Source organism: Oryctolagus cuniculus, chromosome 5, assembly GCF_051225735.1.
Source record: "Oryctolagus cuniculus isolate XC-2025 breed Fujian yellow rabbit chromosome 5, ASM5122573v1, whole genome shotgun sequence".
Taxonomy (NCBI): Eukaryota; Metazoa; Chordata; class Mammalia; order Lagomorpha; family Leporidae; genus Oryctolagus; species Oryctolagus cuniculus.
The window spans coordinates 138424335-138441410 of record NC_142871.1 but is presented as its reverse complement, the minus strand read 5'-3'; the positions used below and the strand labels follow the sequence as shown (position 1 = coordinate 138441410).

Genomic DNA, 17076 nt, shown 5'->3' with positions numbered 1-17076 from the left:
GGAGTGAATCAGCAGATGGAGACCTCTCTCTCTGTCTCTCCCTCTCTCTGTCTGTAACTCTGCCTCTCAAATAAATAAGTAAATTTTTTAAAAGAAATTAGATTATAAAATTTTGCACCAAAGTAAACTGATCTTTTGATTCTGTTTTCCATGTTTGAGGCCCCTTGTGCATCTCAGTGGTTGCAGGGAAGGGAGACCTCCTCACCTGCCCTGGACCTTCAGGTGTGGACATGGGCTGAACGCCTGTTCTGAGCTGGCTTGGGCAGGGGTCCCAGGCCATGAGTTCTCTGCTGGCAAACTCTGGCTGGCAGACCCTGGCCCTTTGTTGGGGTGAGAGCATCCGAATGTTCCTGAGCCACATTTGCTTGCAAACATCAGTTGTGGTGGTGAGAGCCTGGACTGGGGGTGGGGCGCAGACTCCTCCCCCCTGAGGGGCAGATGGCGGCAGCCAGAGGGAGAGCGTCCCCCAGGGCTCTGCTCGGCAGGTTGCCTGGTCACAGCTCAGCCCACCAGCCAGGTTGATGCTGGTTACAGATGGCAAGGAAAACTTATGAAGTTGAAACAAGAAGTGTACCCCAAGTGTATGTGTGTGTGTGCTCATGTGTGTAAATGTGTCTTTTCAGTTTTCATTTATTTTTCAAAAAGGTAGAATCTAGAAAACAGTTCTTAACACTGTTTCCTGGAGAAGATAATCCAGAGAAGACAAGCTCTTTATCCTAACACTGTCAAGGTCAATGAATTTTTTTTTTTTTTATCAGAATCTACTTCTGAGAAAAGAGATGGGCTGGGCGAGGATTTGGGTAGCAGTTCAGACCCAGGCTGAGACACCTGCGTCCACAGAATGCCGGCTGGATATCTGGCTGTAGCTCCTGATTCCAGTTTCTTCCTAACTCAGACCCTAGAAGCAGTGGTCATGGCTCACACATGGGGTTTTAGCCACCCACATATACTTTGTGTTAACTGTTGTTTTATGGCTTAGATATTTATGGAAAACTAGTTTGAAAGCTCTAGAAATAACTTAGAGGTATGACCTCCATGTTAACAAGAAGTAAGATAGGGGCCGGCGCAGTAGGGCAGCAGGTTGAAGCCCTGACCCGAAGTGCCAGCATCCCATATGAGTGCCAATTCAAGTCCCGGCTGCTTCACTTCCGATCCAGCTCTCTGCTATGGGCTGGGATAGCAGTAGAAGATGGCCCAAGTCCTTGAGCCTCTGCACCCGCGTGGGAGACCTGGAACAGGTTCCTGTCTCCTGGCTTCCATAGGCACAGCTCTGGCCATTGTGGCCAATTGGTGTGTGAACTAGAGCATGGAAGACCTCTCTCTCTTTCTGTGCCTCTCTCTTTCTCTCTCTATAACACTGACTTTTAAATAAATTAATTCATTAAAAAAAAAAAACCTATGTGGTAGGGCATGAAAAAAAAAAAACGAAGAAGTTCCCTAGCATCTCTCCGCCTTGGGAAGTCTCAGTGCTGGGCAGGGCAGGTGGTGGCTGAGGGGGAGGGGCTGAGGCACTGTGAGCTCTAAGCAGGCTGTGCTGCAGCCACTCCCAGGGCAGCTGTGGTGCTGTCTCCTGGCTGTGCTCATGCTGACAACAGGGAGCGAGGTCCACAGGGCAGGGCACTCCCTGCCCAGGCTGCTTCTGCAAGCTCTCACTGTAGATGGTGGAAGGAGACGCAGGGGCTGGCTCTTCTGGGTGGGAGGTCCTGGTGGGCCCCAGGGCCAGGGCCTCTGCAGAGGCTGCTGCACCTGTGCCAGCTCTGCTGCTCCTCTGGTCTCCTGGGAGCCCACTGCCTCCTGGATGTCAGGAATCCTGGACCCCAGCATTAGACCTGGAAGCAGGGGTTGTGCGCTGAGATGTGCAGTCTGCTGGGGTCTCTGTGGCTCTGAAGTTTCTGGAGCTGCTGAATGTTAGACACTGCAGGAAGTCACAGCTTCCATAGCTGGGAAGAAGGAGGAGCAGGTGAGCTAGCTTGAAGACGCCTGTGGGGGAGGAGGAGGAAGGCAGGAGCAGCTGGCTGGGCAGGAGGCTGAGAGTGTGGTGGGGCACAGGGCAGGGGCAGGGGGCGGCTGAGGATGTTTCAGTCCAGGGAGACCAGGACAGCAGTGAGCACTGAGCCTTTACTCACTTCTCTCACTTCTGCTCCTCAGTGTCTGCTGGGACCAGGCCATTTCTAATCTCACGGGTGACTGCAGCGACACAAAGGTATGGACCCCTCCCTGCATAGGAGGGGGCTGCTGTTACCTCCCCCATTTGCTGATGAGGACACTGAGTCCAGGAAGGCCAAGGACTTTGCTAGAACTGGAGTCACCCAGAGTGGCCTAAAATGCAGGGAGCCCAGCAGAGGGGCCCTCAAGCCCATCCTTCCCAGGACCTAAGCTGCCCTCCCCCCCACCATAAATAGTGTGTGGGTCTTTCTCTGACCAAGGCTCATTTTCTCTTCTCTGTGGCCCTGCCTCCCACCAGGGTCATGAGCTGCTCACGCAAAATCTTTGAATGCAGAGAGAGTGAGGATTCATCTGTCAGCAGGAACTGGCCCTGGGCACCTGCTGAACATTGGGCCAGGACCTGGGCTTGTGGAGTATGAGGCTGGGATGGGGTCAAATTTAGGTGAATGCCACAGCCACAGATGCCACAGGTGCTGGGCCCCTGGGACGGGCAGCACAGGCTTGGTGAGGAGGGATCTGTCTCTGACGCTTCTCAGGGACACCCAGGTCACCACTGGAGTTAAAGAGCTGCAGGAAGCAGGAGGTGGTCGTCCTTCAGGGTGAGTGGCCTGAATCAGGGTCTCTGTCCTGGTGGGGTGGTCCTGGGCACTGTGTGCATAGTGGCATGGTTTCCTCCATGGGCCCCTGGGGCTGAGAGAGAAGAGACCTGATTTTCCAGGCAGAGGAACTCATTCCGGGTGGGAAGAGGAGGGGCTGTCTCCCCCAGGCTGCCCTGAGGGTTCTCTGGCACCGCAGTCTCCCCAGAAGGGCTGGTAGAGCCCCGGCCCAGCTGTCTGTGCTGTCGGGATCCTGTGGGCCCCACGGTGCTGGCGTGCTGAGGCTGTAGGGAGGGCTTTGCTGCTGTGAGGGCTGACGGGGTGGACTCTGTCCTGCTGGTGCTCTGGGGCTGACCTGCCTGCTGGCCCTGCCACCTCCTCCCTGCCTCTCTCCCCAGCTCTGAGGACATGGAGCACGGCTGCTGCCCCTCTCTGCTCTGCAGTCTCCCCTCCCTGCTTCTCCTCGCCCAGCTGCCCACGTGGGGCTCTGCAGGTGAGTCTGTCCCTGTCCCTCCCTGGGGTCTTCTTCAGGAAGTGAGTGGACCCCCAGCCCTCTCAGTCAGGATGGGATGTGATTTGTGGGGGCCCAGGCTCTAGAAAGGCAATGGGGCTCCCCCAATGGTTACTTGTCATTAAAAGTTTACTACTAGTCCCTCACCCATAAAGTGAGCACATGGGATTTTGACAGTTGTCTAGGTTTTTAGGGTATTTAATTAATTAATTAATTCAAAAGATTTATTGATTTATTTGAAGGTTAGAGTTACACAGAGAGAGAGAGAGAGAGAAGGAGACAGACAGATCTATCCACTAGCTCACTCCCCAAATGGCTGCAATGGCTGGATCTGTGCCAGGCTGAAGCCAGGAGTCAGGACCTCCTCTGGGTCTCCCATGTGGATGCAGGGAGCCAGGCACGAGGGCCATCTTCCACTGCTTTCTCAGGCGCGTTAGCAGGAGCTGGGTCACAGAAGTGGAACAGCTGGGACATGATCAGTGTCCAGTTGGGATATGGTGTCACAAGTGGTGGTTTAACCTTCTAGGCCTCAGTGCTGGCCCTTTCTGGGGGTGTTTTAATGTCAAGTATCAATAATTTGAAAATGCCTTTCCTGCAGTTTTTGGTTTCCCTCCTCTTCTGGGGTTCTGAGCACCCATTTATTTGTCCCCCCAATATTAATGGAATGCAGACTGTGTGTTAGGCTCTGCCCTGTGCACACAGCAGACAGTGCTACCCGGGGCGCCCGGGCTCTCCATCCAGCAGGAGATAGGCCTGTGTCTGTGAGAGGAGATGAGTGGTGGGTAGTGAGGGAGGCAGGGAACGTGGGTGGGATGTGGGCAGCAACCATGCTCAGGGAGGCGGGCAGTGTAGATGGTGAGATGGGAACAGAGATTAGGAGCAGGTGAGCTGTGAGGACCCCCAGGGAAAGAGAATTCCACAGGGGCAGCCAGTACAGAGCTGGCAGTGTACTGGGGGTGAGGAGCAGCAGAGGGAAGCGCTGGCTGGAGCAGAGGGCGCCTGGGGAGAGAAGCAGGAGATGGGGTCTGAGTGTGCTGGGGTCCACCTGCTGGGCCTGTGGGACACTCGGGAGGGGACTGGGGAGCCAGAGGAGGGCTCTGGGCAGAGGAGGGGTGTGGTTTAGCTCATGTGCTGAGAGGATCACAGTGTGGGGTGGGGAGGGAACAGCCAGGTGCCTGGTCTGTTGCCATCTCTGGGTGAGAGATGACGGTGGCTGGGCCAGGATGGAGCAGCACAGAGCTGAGGGGGGCTGTTCTGGGGCCATGGCCGCTGGTCCTGCAGAAGTGTCTTCCTGTGACCCTGTTGCCAGGCCTCAGAGGGACAAGGACTAAGAGGGAGTGGATAGGGGCTCAATTTTGTCCTTTAATCAGAGGTATTGGAGCTTCTGAGAAGTTAGGAGACAGTTTTTAAAAATTTTATTAATATAAAGAGAACGGATTTCATGCATTTTGTAGACACAGTCCTAAGGAGACAGGTTTATGGCAGAAGGAAAATTTGCATGTAAGTGCTCCTAGCATTCAGTGGAGGAGAAAACTACAGACAGAAACAACAAACTTAGGGGTCGAGGTGGGGAGCTTCCTGGTGTGGCTGAGTGACCCAGGAGCTCTGAGGGAGCCCCCCAGGGTGCTCTGTGCTCAGTTTCCAGGCCTGTCCTCCCCCAGGCCAGGTTAGGGCCATGGCGGTTCATGACCAGGAGAGTCAGCTCCCTGGGACTGCTCACAAACACTTAGACATTGTTGGGCCCACCTCAGACTGAGTGAGTCAGGAGTTCTGGGGGTGGACCTGTGATCTGGGTTTTACAAACTGTCCTGTGGATTCTGGGGCACGCTCATGGTGGAGACTCCCTGTGTAGAAATTTCTTCATGGGACAGCCTGGGGCCAGGGGCCAGGCTCACGAGGGCGTCTGTGACATCCTTTCTGGGCCACAACCTGTGTTCTGAGGATCTCATGCAGATTCAGAGTCATCACTGCTCAGTCCCTCAGCCTGGGGGTCACATCTTCCAGCACCTGTTCCCGGTCTGCCTGTTCTTCCCCCGTGGTCTGTGTGTCTCTGCCCCCTGCCCGTGTCTCTTAGTTCTCAGTCTGTTCTATGTCCACAGATGAGTTCCAGGTGATTGGCCCCTCAAAACCCATTGTGGCCATGTTGGGTGGTGATGCCACTCTTCCCTGCTCCCTGTTCCCACCAATGAACGCCGAGGACATGGAGCTGCGGTGGTTCCGTACCAAGTTCTCAGATGCGGTGTTCGTGTATCGGAACCGCCGGGAGCAGCACAAGGAGCAGATGCCCCAGTATGCAGGGCGGGTCTTGCTGGTAAAGGAACTCCTCACCCAGGGGCAGGCTGCCGTGCACATCCAGAAAGTCTGGGCTTCAGACAACGGGACGTACACCTGCTTCTTCCAGAAGGGAGGCCACTATGCAGAGGCCATTCTAGAACTTCAGGTGGCAGGTGGGTGGCTTGATCTGTATTCTACATTTAGACCTTGGGAGTATCGGAAACTCACGTAATTAAGCCTCTCGTTTTACATGTGTGGGAAAGACGGCTCACTCGCTCAATCTTTGTTTCTTCAATAGAAATCTCACATATGGAGCCCTAGTGTATGCCATGCCTTGTTTTGGGTACCAGAGACTCATCATTGAAGCAGATTCTTGCCCTGTGTAGTTTATGATCTAGAGGCTGAGATAGAAAAAGCAAAATAAATGACTGGTTGGATGCTGTTAGAAGGGGATAATTGCTAAAGATAAAAAAAGACAAAGAACAAGTGCGACAATGAAGGGAACAAGATATGGGATGGAGATTTGAGGGCAGCCTCTGGCGTTACACAGGAATCAGGTGGGGCCGGGTTGTTGATCTCAGCAGAGCTCACAGGAAGCAGGTGTCTCACCAAGTGGATATCTGGGGACACAGAGTTCAGTGTTGTGAGGTACCCAGAGAGAAACCCTTGGTATGGGAGCCAGTCTGGTGTGCTCGGGGCATTCAGGGGGGCACTGGATGAGTGGGGGGTAGTGATGTGGGGATGCAGGAGGTGCCAGGAGGACTGCAATAAAGAGGTCGATATTCCTGGACTAGCACTGCCCACACTGACCAGCCAAAGGTCTTTGGCATAGACAGTATACTAGCCCCTGAGTACTGTGGTAAAAATCCCAAGAGCCCCCTGTGGGCTGGAATGTGAGCAGGCAGGGGTCACACAGCACAGCAGCCATGGACATTCACAGTGAACCAAGTAGCCCTTGCACCGGGTGTGTGGTCTGTGAGGGGCACAGGTAGTGGGGTTTGGGGTGAAGCAGGGTAGGAGTACAAAGAGGATCCGAGGTCAGTGCAGGTGCTGTGTGCTGTGTTGGGGTCTGCATGCAGGAGGGGAAACTTTCAACAGAGCAGGGGCGGGAGCACTGACTGAGGTGACTGGGAGGAGGGTGAGTGGGGGGTGAGCAGAGGGAGGCGTGGAGAGCAGTTCTGAGGATTTGAGGACGACTGTGTGACCTCAGACAGCCACAGTGGGGTGGGGGCAGGGGCAGACGTGGGGGCAGTCCAGAAAGCAGACCCAGCTGAGTGAGTGGATCTGGGACACATAGAGTTAAGAGGGGGCAGTGGTGACTGCAGAGACTCCCAGGGGATTGCACTGCTATCTGTTCTTCAGTGGTGGGAATATTGGTAATTGTGTGTCAAGGACGCTTTCCTATAGTAACTGTATAAAAAAGCCAGGAAATCTCAGTGGCCTATGGCAAAGATATTCATTCAATATGGGCATTGAGTAATTTAAACTGATCTGGGTTGGATTTGCTCATACATTGTTGGTCTGGTTGTGCAACTAAAACCAAAACCAAGGTTCTTTCCCAGAAATCCTCTTTGCAAAGGGACTGGAGAAAGACAACACTTTGATTGGTGAATAAAAACCAAACCAGAACACATTCACATCACAGGAAATCCATTAAAAGTTTGCAAAGACAGAAGTAAATCTCTCTTTTTTTGGTGTGTGTAGCCAAGCAGATATAATATGCGTTACACACATTTAAAAAGTCTTATTTAGCTTTATGCAGCTGGGTATGTGCCTCACACCATGGTACCCAAGTGCAGAGTGTGCATGGGAGGGAAGAGAATGGAGAGCCCTGAAGTTCCACCTGTGCATTGTCCTGGGCCAACACCATTACTGCTTTGTGACCTTAGTCTCCTTCTACTTATCAGCTTCGTTTGGGGCCTCGATGGCCCTATGGCCATGGGCTTTAGTCTGGCACTGTGTGGGGCCAGCTGCCACTCTCTGAGCTCCTGGCATGAACAGCCTTCTCCAAGGATGGGGGCTTGGTGGGTGGGGCGGGGACCTCATGCGGAGCACCTCAGGGTGGATCCTGCTGACAGCCACCGGGCAGGTGCTCAGCTGCTCCTCCCTCCCCGTCTGGTCCTGCTGGGATCTGCCCCAGTGTGGGCCCCTCACCCCCATGGGTGAACATGTGGGTCCCTGGTCCATGGAGAGTGTGGTGCCCCAGCACAGAGCACAGTGAGCAATGGCAGTGCTGGTAGGAGCAGTGGCCGATACAGTGATGATAGCCACTGATGTGGCCCCGGCTGCTGGGCCCTTGGTGGCTCCTATCAGGCTACCTGGCCCCTTTTCATGGTGTGATGAGGGCCCAACATGATGGTCAACAGCGGTCTGAGGTGTAGGGTTGTTGAATAAATTGCCCAGAACATGAACAAAAGTTTTTTTTTTTTTTATTTTTACTCATTTGAAAGGCAAGCAACACAGAGACAGAGAGATCTCCCGTCCACAGATTCACTCTCCAAATGCTTATAATAGCTGGGATGTGGCCAGGTGAAGCCAGGATCCCAGAACTTCTGAGTCTCCTATGTTGGTCTCAGAGACACAAACACTTGATCCCTCACCTGCTGGTTCCCAGCGTGCATATCCAGGAAGCTGGATTGGAAGCAGACGGGAACTGGAACTCAGGCACTCAGATATGGGATGTGGGCATCTCAAGCGTTATGTTAACTTCTGCACCAAATGCCTTCATCCATGTTTTCAACATAAACAACAATTAATCCTCAAATAACAAGACTTGAAGCAGATATAATACCTGCTTACCACACAGAGCTCACCCTAAATGGACCTAGTAATTGTAGTGGCCATCTATCTTGGTTAATAGGCTTTATCTGGAGGGAAAACAAACTTCTATTTTTAAAAAATATTTATTAATTTTATTTGAAAAGCAGAGATACAGAGAGAGAGAGAGAGGGAGAGAGAGAAAGTGGGAGGAAAGGAGGCGGGGGAGAGACAGAGAGAAAAAGAGAGACAGAGAGACAGAGAATTTTTCTTCCATCTGCTGGTTCACAAATGGCTGCAATGGGCCTGAGCCAGGCTGAAGCCAGGATCCAGGAGCTTCTTCCGGGTCTCCTAATAATGCAGGGGCCCATGTATTTGGGCCATCTTCAGCTGCCTTCCCAGGCACATGAGCAGGTAGTTGGATCAGAAGTAGAGCAGCCAGGATTCCTACAGGTGCCCATAAGAGATGCTGGGATGGTGGTCAGAGGCTTAACCTTCTAACCTCAGTGATAGCTTTACTTGTCCTATTTTTATAACTGAAGTAGTCTCACTTACTGATGTGAGCCTCTGATGCTTCCACAGAAAGGAGGAGAAAGTAGTACTGTCTCTTTATAAAATATGTAAATTTAAAATATATAAAAATTTATAAAGCATACAAAAATGTTTTCATTTCGATGTGTTGTCTCCCAGGTCCCTGAAGAAGGCATTCCTGGGTCATTAAGCTGACAAAAGGCCTATTTGCTTTTCAAAATGATAATATTTCAATGAAGAGAAGCATTTATAGTTCCCAGTGTTCTAATGTTAATGCCCTAAAAGGGAGGAGAGGGGGAATTTTCCTCTGATTTTCAACAGGGAAAAGAGATCTTACTTCAATACTCATTGTTCTTGTAGTCAGCTGGGGAGGTCACCACGTGGACCGTGCCTGGGTATGTTCCCATTCTTGACTGTGGCTGCCCTAGGACAGCATCTCCCAGAGAGGCTGGGTGACCAGCAGTGCCCTGAAGTCTCATCTTGTAGTGGCTGCGCAAGGCGGGTCCTTCCTAAGGCAATGGCAGAGGCAAAATCACTGACACAAGTGCTTTTCAAATGTCTCCTTAAGTCCCATGGGCTGGTCTCTCATTGGCCAGAGTGAGTCACATGACCAACCTCAGAGCCAGAATGTGAAGGAGCTACAGCATGGGGGAGAGCCAGCTCCCCTGAAGAAGGAACAGTACACGGGTATTTAATACTCAATTATCACACATAGGTCACAGGTGTGAACTCAGTTCTGAAATTGTGAGTTTCATGTCTGTAAGGAAACTTGGCAGAGATAACTCAGGGTGTGGATATGAGGGAAGCAGTGGGGACAGGGTTGTTAACTGGTGCAGTATTGGAAGTGATTTACAGAGAGAGGCAGTGGGAATCATAGCAGGTGCCCCAGGAGTGAGTGGGGTGAGGGGATTAGAGGTTCAGGATGGAGTCCTGGGGTCAAGTTCCTGCTCCTGGTTTCTCTGGGCCTCAGTCTTCACATCTGCAGAGTTGAGGAGAAAGCCCCTACTCTGTGCCCCCATGGGTCCCAGGGCTCTTTCCCTCCTTCAGGCCACGCCCTCCCATGGAATCTCCAGAATGGAACACAGTGACTCCCCTGTGGCTGTGCCACACCCACACCCTGCTGAGGCCCTGGGCCAAGTGGTCTCCAAGGTCTCCACAGCTCCCCTCTTGCAGGCCTGGGCTCTGCCCCTCAAGTGCACATTGAAGGGCCAGAGCAGGACGGGGTCCGCGTGGTGTGCAAGGCGTCGAGCTGGTTCCCGAAGCCCCAGGTGCAGTGGACAGACCTCAGCGGGAAGAAGTTCCTGGAGTTCTCTGAGGCCCATGCCCAGGACGCAGCAGGGCTGTTCAGCGTGGAGGCGGCTCTGGTGGTGAGAGACAGCTCTGCAGGGAGTGTGAGCTGCTCTGTCCTCAATCCCATCCTGGGCCAGGAGAAGGCGATGGCCGTGTCCATCCCAGGTCGGTGCAGCTTCTCATTCCTGGCAGGGCTTGGGAGGTGGTGCAGGCATCCCTGAGTGTGCGGGGTGGGCCTGGGTGCTCCCCTGACTGGGTCTCTGCCTGGGCCCCAGAGCCCTTCTTCCCGCAGGCCTCTCCCTGGAAGGCAGGTTTTGCTGGGATCCTGACGGTGCTGGGGCTCCTGCTCTTGGGGGCTGGCTGCTTCACCAGGAGAGAGCGCTCTGCAAAACTGCAGGAGAGGCAGAAATGGGAGAAGCTGCGCCTGGCTAAGCAGGAGGACCAGCGGGCAAAGGAGGAGGCACTGAAGGCCAGAGGTAGGGGGCCAGGGGCCAGACAGGGGGGCAGCTGGTGCTGAGAGGAAGGATGCTGGGAGATGAGTCTGTGGGTTCTGCTCTCCAGGGCAGGTGGCTGTGGAGACCCAGACAGGACAGCTGGAGGCTGGAGCTGTGTGTGGGTCTGGAGTAAGAACTTCTCTAGGATACAGATGAGGTCTTTCCTGTGGGTTCTCCAGGCACACGGTTTCTCCGTTTCTTGGGGGTGGGAGTTTAAGTTTTTTTCACTCTCTTTCAGACGAGCTCCAGGAAGAACTTGGTAAGCTCTGCTCCCCTCCTGAACTCTCTGTCCCTTTGTGGGGGAAGCTCCGGGTCTCAGCTCACCTGTTCCCTGTGCTGCTTTTCAGATCGGAGGAAGACAGCTTACCTGGCTGGTGAGTGACTCTCCAGATGTTCCGTGGTCTCCTGTCCCACCTGTGTCCAGCTGTCCCCTCCTTGTTTCTGTATGGTAACAGACATGTGGACCCACTTTCCCTGGATCAGCAGTGGCAGTTGGGTGGTGGAGGCCTGCTTTCTTGGTCTCTTACATCTGCGTGGCTGTCTCCTGTTCCTGCTCCAAGATGTGTGTGCAATATTGGGCATGGAGTCAGCTCTGCTTCCTGGGTCTTTTTCCACCCTGTGCTGTCCCTGTATGAGTGCTGCTAGTGTTACAGCCTCCCGTGCTCTAGCTCTTGGCTTGCACCAGGAAACCATAAACCAGATGCACTCATATTTCATGAGAGGAAGGACATGAATAAATGGGGTCACTGAGCTTGGGGTGCCATCTTCTGCCCCCTCCCTCCCAAAACACTACCCAGGGGGAACTGCTGCTCACCTGTTCCTCAAAGGTGCCAGGGAAAAGTGATAGGGAGAGGACTGGGCTGCTGACCAGGTGTGGTGGTCGATGGGACGAGCTGAACATCTCTTAGCACAGTTGTGCTTCCATCTAGCAATATTTTAGAGAGAATGTTTGGTCCCTTTGACCCTGGAGGGGGTCTCATATCCATTTTGTTCCTTCTTTTCCATTAATATTGCCCATATACCCAACCAGAAAATACTATACAAAAATTGTTGATAAAAGGTAATTTATCATTTTAAAAATGTTCATTTTAATTTTTTGAAAGGCAGAAAGAGAAAGAGATATAGATCTTATATCCACCGGTTCACCCTTCCCCTCAAATGCCACAGTGGCCGGGGCTGGGCCAGGCTGAATCCAGAAGCCCTGGGCTCCTCCAGTCTCCCATGTAGGTGCAGTGGCGCAAGCACTAGGGCCATCTTCCACTGTTTTCCCAGGTTCATAAGCAGGAAGCTGGATAGGAAGAGGTGCAGTCGAGACTTGAACTTGCCCCCATATGGATGCCAAACTTGTAGGCAGCAGTTTTACATGCCATGCCACAATGCTGGCCCCATTTTTTCACTAAAATATCTTCACATGGTATATTTTGCTCCTCACAGCACTGAAGGACCAGTGACACAGGAGTCTTTGTGGGTTTTGAGGCACGGGGCAGAGAGCTGATAGCCAAAACTCACCCAGCAGTGGGGCAGGGTGCAACTCAGCTTTCCAGCAGGCTTCCTGATCTATGGTCAGGGAGTTTCCCACAATCCTCTGCTGTCTGCACCTGCAGGAGGCCCCTCCTGTGCAGCCTCTCTCCTCCTGCAGAGTCTGACCTTCAGCACAGAGGGCAGGTGAGGGCTGAGCAGGTGGTGTGGCTGTGGTCTCACCAGGGTGTGTTTCCTTTCAGCCTGGAGGAAGGCGCAGCTGTATGCTGGTAAGTGACGCTGATGGCTCCTCTGCCTCCCTGCCCTGCCTCTGCCCTGCCCCTTCTCTACCTGTGGACTCAACTCCAGATGGGCTGGGTGTCCCTGCTCTCCTTGTCAGTGTTGTAACCCCCGTGGAAAGAGAGCAGGGACTCCTGCTTGGGGACATTTTCTTTGTTTGAAAGACAGACTTACAGAAGGAGGTAGAGACAGAGAGGAGAGGTCTTCAATCTGCTTGTTGACTCCACAAATGTCATCAACGGCCAGAGCCGAGCTGATTTAAAGCCAGGATCCCAGAGTTGCCTCCTGGTTTCCCACAAAGGTACAGGGGTCCAAGGACTTAGGCCTTCCTCTGCTACTTTCCCAGGTTCACTAGCAGGGAGCTGGATATGAAGTGGAGCAGCCGGTACTTGAACTGGCACCCTATGGGATGACAGCTGCAGGCCGAGGATTTACCCCACTGCAGCACAGTGCCAGCCCCAGCAGCACCTTCTTAAAACCCCTTGTTCAGCTGATCCTTCTCAGTGCAGTGAGCTCAGGTGTGAGGAGAGCCTGGAGCAGGGTGACCACTGTGCAGATGGGGAAGCACTGGTCTCCAGAAGACCCAGGAACCACGTTTCACTGCTCAGGACTCAGGTCTTACAGAGGATCTTTAGTTGTATATTCTTGTTACCCTGAAATTCCTGCCCTTCCTGGTCCTGGTCGATTTTCCTGTTGCTTCCTGGTCCTCTGGGATGCTGCTCTTCTCTGTGCTTCGTGCTCTGATCACTGTGCAGCTGGATTTCTTCCCCTGAGCACCTGTGGTTGCTGAGGAATTTGTTACTCTGAGGAAATGTTCTAAACCCAGGAGCAGAGCCTCCAGGATGTGGGGGGATGCATTCCTGGCTTGGGGTCTATAAATTATCTGAAATTATGTGCAACATCCTGAGTACTTTGAGTAGGATTAAAGAATTAAAAACATGTATCTGAGGACTGGCGCCACAGCTCACTAGGCTAATCCTCTGCCTACAGTGCCGGCACACCGGGTTCCAGTCCCGGTTGGAGCGCCGGTTCAGTCCCGGTTGCTCCTCTTCCAGTCCAGCTCTCTGCTGTGGCCCAGGAAGGCAGTGGAGGATGGCCCAAGTGCTTGGGCCCTGCACCCACATGGGAGACCAAGAGAAGCACCTGGCTCCTGGCTTTGGATCAGCGCGGTGCACCGGCCGCAGTGGCCATTGAGGGGTGAACCAACGGAAAAGGAAGACCTTTCTCTCTGTCTCTCTCTCTCTCTCACTGCCCACTCTGTCAAAAAAAAAAAATTTGTTTCATAGGGAGGTAGAGAGGGAGCGAGTGAGAGAGAGAGAGAGAGAGAGAGAGAGAGACTCACCAAATGTCTGCAATGGCAGTAGCTGTCTCAGGGCTTTGCTGGGTTCTAATCTTGTTCCTGTGTCTACTCCCCCATCCCCTTGCCTCCCCCTGTGCGAGGCTAGCACACTGCTCTCCCTGAGGACTCCCCAGACTCTGACTGTGGATGGAGCCTTTGCTTGGCTCAGCACCTGCCTCTCTCCTGCCCAGGGATGAGCATGGAGGTGGAGGAGATGCAGAGGCCTTGAGGCCTTGGGGAGAGGCTTCCTGTGGTCTCCTTGTCTTCCCAGGGAGGCGGGGCTTAGCTGGTCCTAAGCCCCTGTGTTGTCAGCTGAGGAAGGGCAGTGGCAGGTCCTATCTGGTACTGGGGGCACTGTTGGTGACTATGTCCCTAGAGAGTGGGGTTCACGGTCTGGGTTTGAATGGAAGATTGATGTCTTTCTGGGTTCATTTGATAAGATTAGACATCTGGAGAATCCAGGAGTCACATCCTAATTTCAAGGTCTTTAATGTTTATCCCATCTGCAAAGTTCTGCAAAGTCACAGGGCACTATGGATTAGGACTTGGAAATCTTTGTAAGTCATCCTCTAAGTTCAGCTCAGCCAGTTGTAGCAAACTCACCTATGGCTTTGAAGCAGCCTACAAATTCAGTACTGTAAGAAAATGGAAATTTGAATTCCCCAATACGTTCCTAAGAAAACTGAGCTTTGAGGATGGTTTTGTGACTAGGAACTTGAGAAAGCATAGTGTGATGGTGAAATCTGAGCAATAACTTTTCTCTGAGGTCAGGGTCCAGCATCTCAGTTTCTGGGTGTTAAGCTTTATGGCTTAGCCTTCCTAGAAATGCTGCAGCATGGAGTGTGTGTGTGTGTGTGTGTGTGTGTGTGTGACACAATCCATCAGCTGAGTGCATCCCAATACCTTCCCCCATCACTCCCACATGAAGAGCAGGTGCTGAGCTGACATGTGCAGTCTGTGTAGACCCCTGATGTGAACTTTGTGTTCTCTTGTAGACTGGCGGAAGGAACGGTTCCAGGCCTGTGAGTGACTTTGTGTTCTTTCTGGGTGCTCCTCCCTGTGCCCCCATGGCTCTGGCCTCTCCTTCAGTTCTCTGTGATGGTACAGATGCTAGCACCAGCAACCGTGGTGTGCTGGGGGCTGAAGTGACAGGAACAAAGCTGGGGCGGGTCCCAAGGGTCTCTGTGACAGGCCTGACCCTCAGCGAGGTCTCCTGGTTCCTCCTCCTGATGGAGGCCGCCGGCTGGAATCACAGGGCCTCATCTCATGGGCATTGCCCCTCTCCCCTGCAGCTAGGAGGGTGGTTATGCATCCTTGTTACAGGGCAGGATGGAGCTGTGCATGATCGGGATCTTTCCCTGCAGGGCCTGTCACTCTGGATCCAGTGTCCGCCCATAGTGGTCTTGCCCTCTCTCCTGACAAGATGAGTGTGACCTGGAAGTACACCACTGGGAAGGACATTCTCTGCCCTGTGTGGGGCCTTGAGGGTATCACGTCAGGAAGATGTTACTGGGAGGTGGAGATCAGGAGTGGAGTGTACAACTGGTGGTCTCTGGGGGTCTGTAGGGAGAATGTGACAAGGACAGGCAGGTATCTAGAGTCCCCAGATATGGGGTTCTGGGTTGTGAAGAGGATTATCAATAACTATTATGCTAGGACCAAGTCTAGGCAGGCTCTATCCCTTAGACAGGAACCCCGCAGGGTGGGGATTTTCCTGGACTACAGTGAGGGGGATGTCTCCTTCTACAACATGACTGATGGCTCCCATATTTTCTCCTTCTCCCCAACTTCTTTCTCTGGAACCCTCTTTCCATACTTCTCACTCAGGGGAGACGTGACCCTGAGCATCTGCCCCACAGAGGGGCGGTCTGAGGGGCTCCCTGTGCCCCTTAGCAAGTCTCCTTCTTTGGAGGAGGCTGGGAGGCCCCCAGGGGAGGGGCTCAGCTCAGGCTCTGGAGTGGATGGAGCTCCCCCAGGGGCTGAGTCTCCATTGCTGCCCTGAGCCCCACAGGGGCCCTCACTGCCCCGACTCCTCAGTGAGACTCTTGCTGGGGATGCAGGCTCCTGGGACAAAGCCTCTGGGGCAAGTCCTGGATGGCCAGAAATGTCTCCCCCTGTGGTTATCAGAATTGTTCATTCATGCACCGTGATCAAAGACAGAAGATGAAAGTTGATGTTGTTTGAACTGGTTTAGGATAAACTGAAAATTACTATGAAATTATTGTTATTGGTATTAAAAGTCTTTCCTGGGTTTTAAATTCTTTTTTTTAACCTTTATTTAATAAATATAAATTTCCAAAGTACAGCTTATGGATTACAGTGGCTTTTCCCCCCCCATAACTTATCTCCCATGCACAACCCTCCCATCTCCTGCTCCCTCTCCCATTCCATTCTCATCAAGTTTCATTTTCAATTATCTTTATATACAGAAGATCAATTTAGTATATATTAAGTAAAGATTTCAACAGTTTGCACCCACACAGAACATAAAGTGTAAAATACTGTATGAGTACTAGTTATAGCATTAATTTACATTGAACCACACATTAAGGACAGAGATCCTACATGAGGAGTAAGTGCACAGTGACTCCTGTTGTTGACTAAACAAATTGACACTCTTGTTTATGGCGTCAGTAATCTCCCTAGGCTGTTGTCATGAGTTGCCAAGGCTATGGAAGCCTTTTGAGTTCACCGACTCTGATCTTATTTAGACAAGGTCATAGTCAAAGTGGAAGTTCTCTCCTCCCTTCAGAGAAAGGTACCTCTTTCTTTGATGGCCCATTCTTTCAACTGAGATCTCACTCACAGAGATCTTTCATTTGGTTTTTTTTTTCTTTGCCAGAGTGTCTTGGCTTTCCATGCCTAAAATACTCTCATGGGCTCTTCGGCCAGATCCGCATGCCTTAAGGGCTGATTCTGAGGCCAGAGTACTGTTTAGGACATCCGCCATTCTGAGTCTGCTGTGTATCTCACTTCCCATGTTGGATCGTCCACTCTTTTTGAATTCTATCAGTTAGTATTAGCAAACGCTAGTCTTGTTTATGTGATCCCTTTGACTTTTAGACCTATCAGTGTGATCAACTGTGAACTGAAATTGATCACTTGGACTAGTGAGATGGCATTGGTACATGACACCTTGATGAGATTGAATTGGAATCCCCAGGCACATTTCTAACTCTATCATTTGGGGTGAGTCATACTGAGCATGTCCCAAATTATACCTCTTCCTCTCTTATTCCCACTCTTATATTTAACAGAGATCACTTTTCAGTTAAATTTAAACAGTTAAGAATAATTGTGTGTTAATTACAGAGTTCAACCAATAGTGTCTTTTGATGTGATGGGACTGAGGTCTGAGTT

At 52.2% G+C, this 17076-nt stretch overlaps 1 protein-coding gene across 11 annotated transcripts in view; it reads left to right on the top strand.

Annotated features, from left to right (window-relative positions):
* The window catches only part of LOC100344369 (butyrophilin-like protein 1), a 168446-nt gene extending 152427 nt beyond the window's left edge, over window positions 1–16019 (top strand). For 2 of the 11 annotated variants that reach the window (XM_089334140.1, XM_089334139.1), the window contains exons 2-11: window positions 2713–2765; window positions 3161–3255; window positions 5373–5720; window positions 10009–10290; window positions 10401–10601; window positions 10858–10878; window positions 10967–10993; window positions 12341–12367; window positions 14712–14738; window positions 15081–16019. In XM_089334140.1, coding sequence (XP_089190266.1) covers window positions 3171–3255; window positions 5373–5720; window positions 10009–10290; window positions 10401–10601; window positions 10858–10878; window positions 10967–10993; window positions 12341–12367; window positions 14712–14738; window positions 15081–15718 — 1656 coding nt within the window. In that variant the 5' untranslated portion in view covers window positions 2713–2765; window positions 3161–3170 and the 3' untranslated portion in view covers window positions 15719–16019. Of the gene's footprint in view, window positions 1–1553; window positions 1961–2464; window positions 2766–3160; window positions 3256–5372; window positions 5721–10008; window positions 10291–10400; window positions 10602–10857; window positions 10879–10966; window positions 10994–12340; window positions 12368–14711; window positions 14739–15080 lie in introns of those variants that run through there. The other 9 variants (XM_070074796.2, XM_089334138.1, XM_089334135.1 and 6 more) reach the window with 9 other exon arrangements.
* The last annotated feature ends 1057 nt before the right edge of the window (window positions 16020–17076 follow it).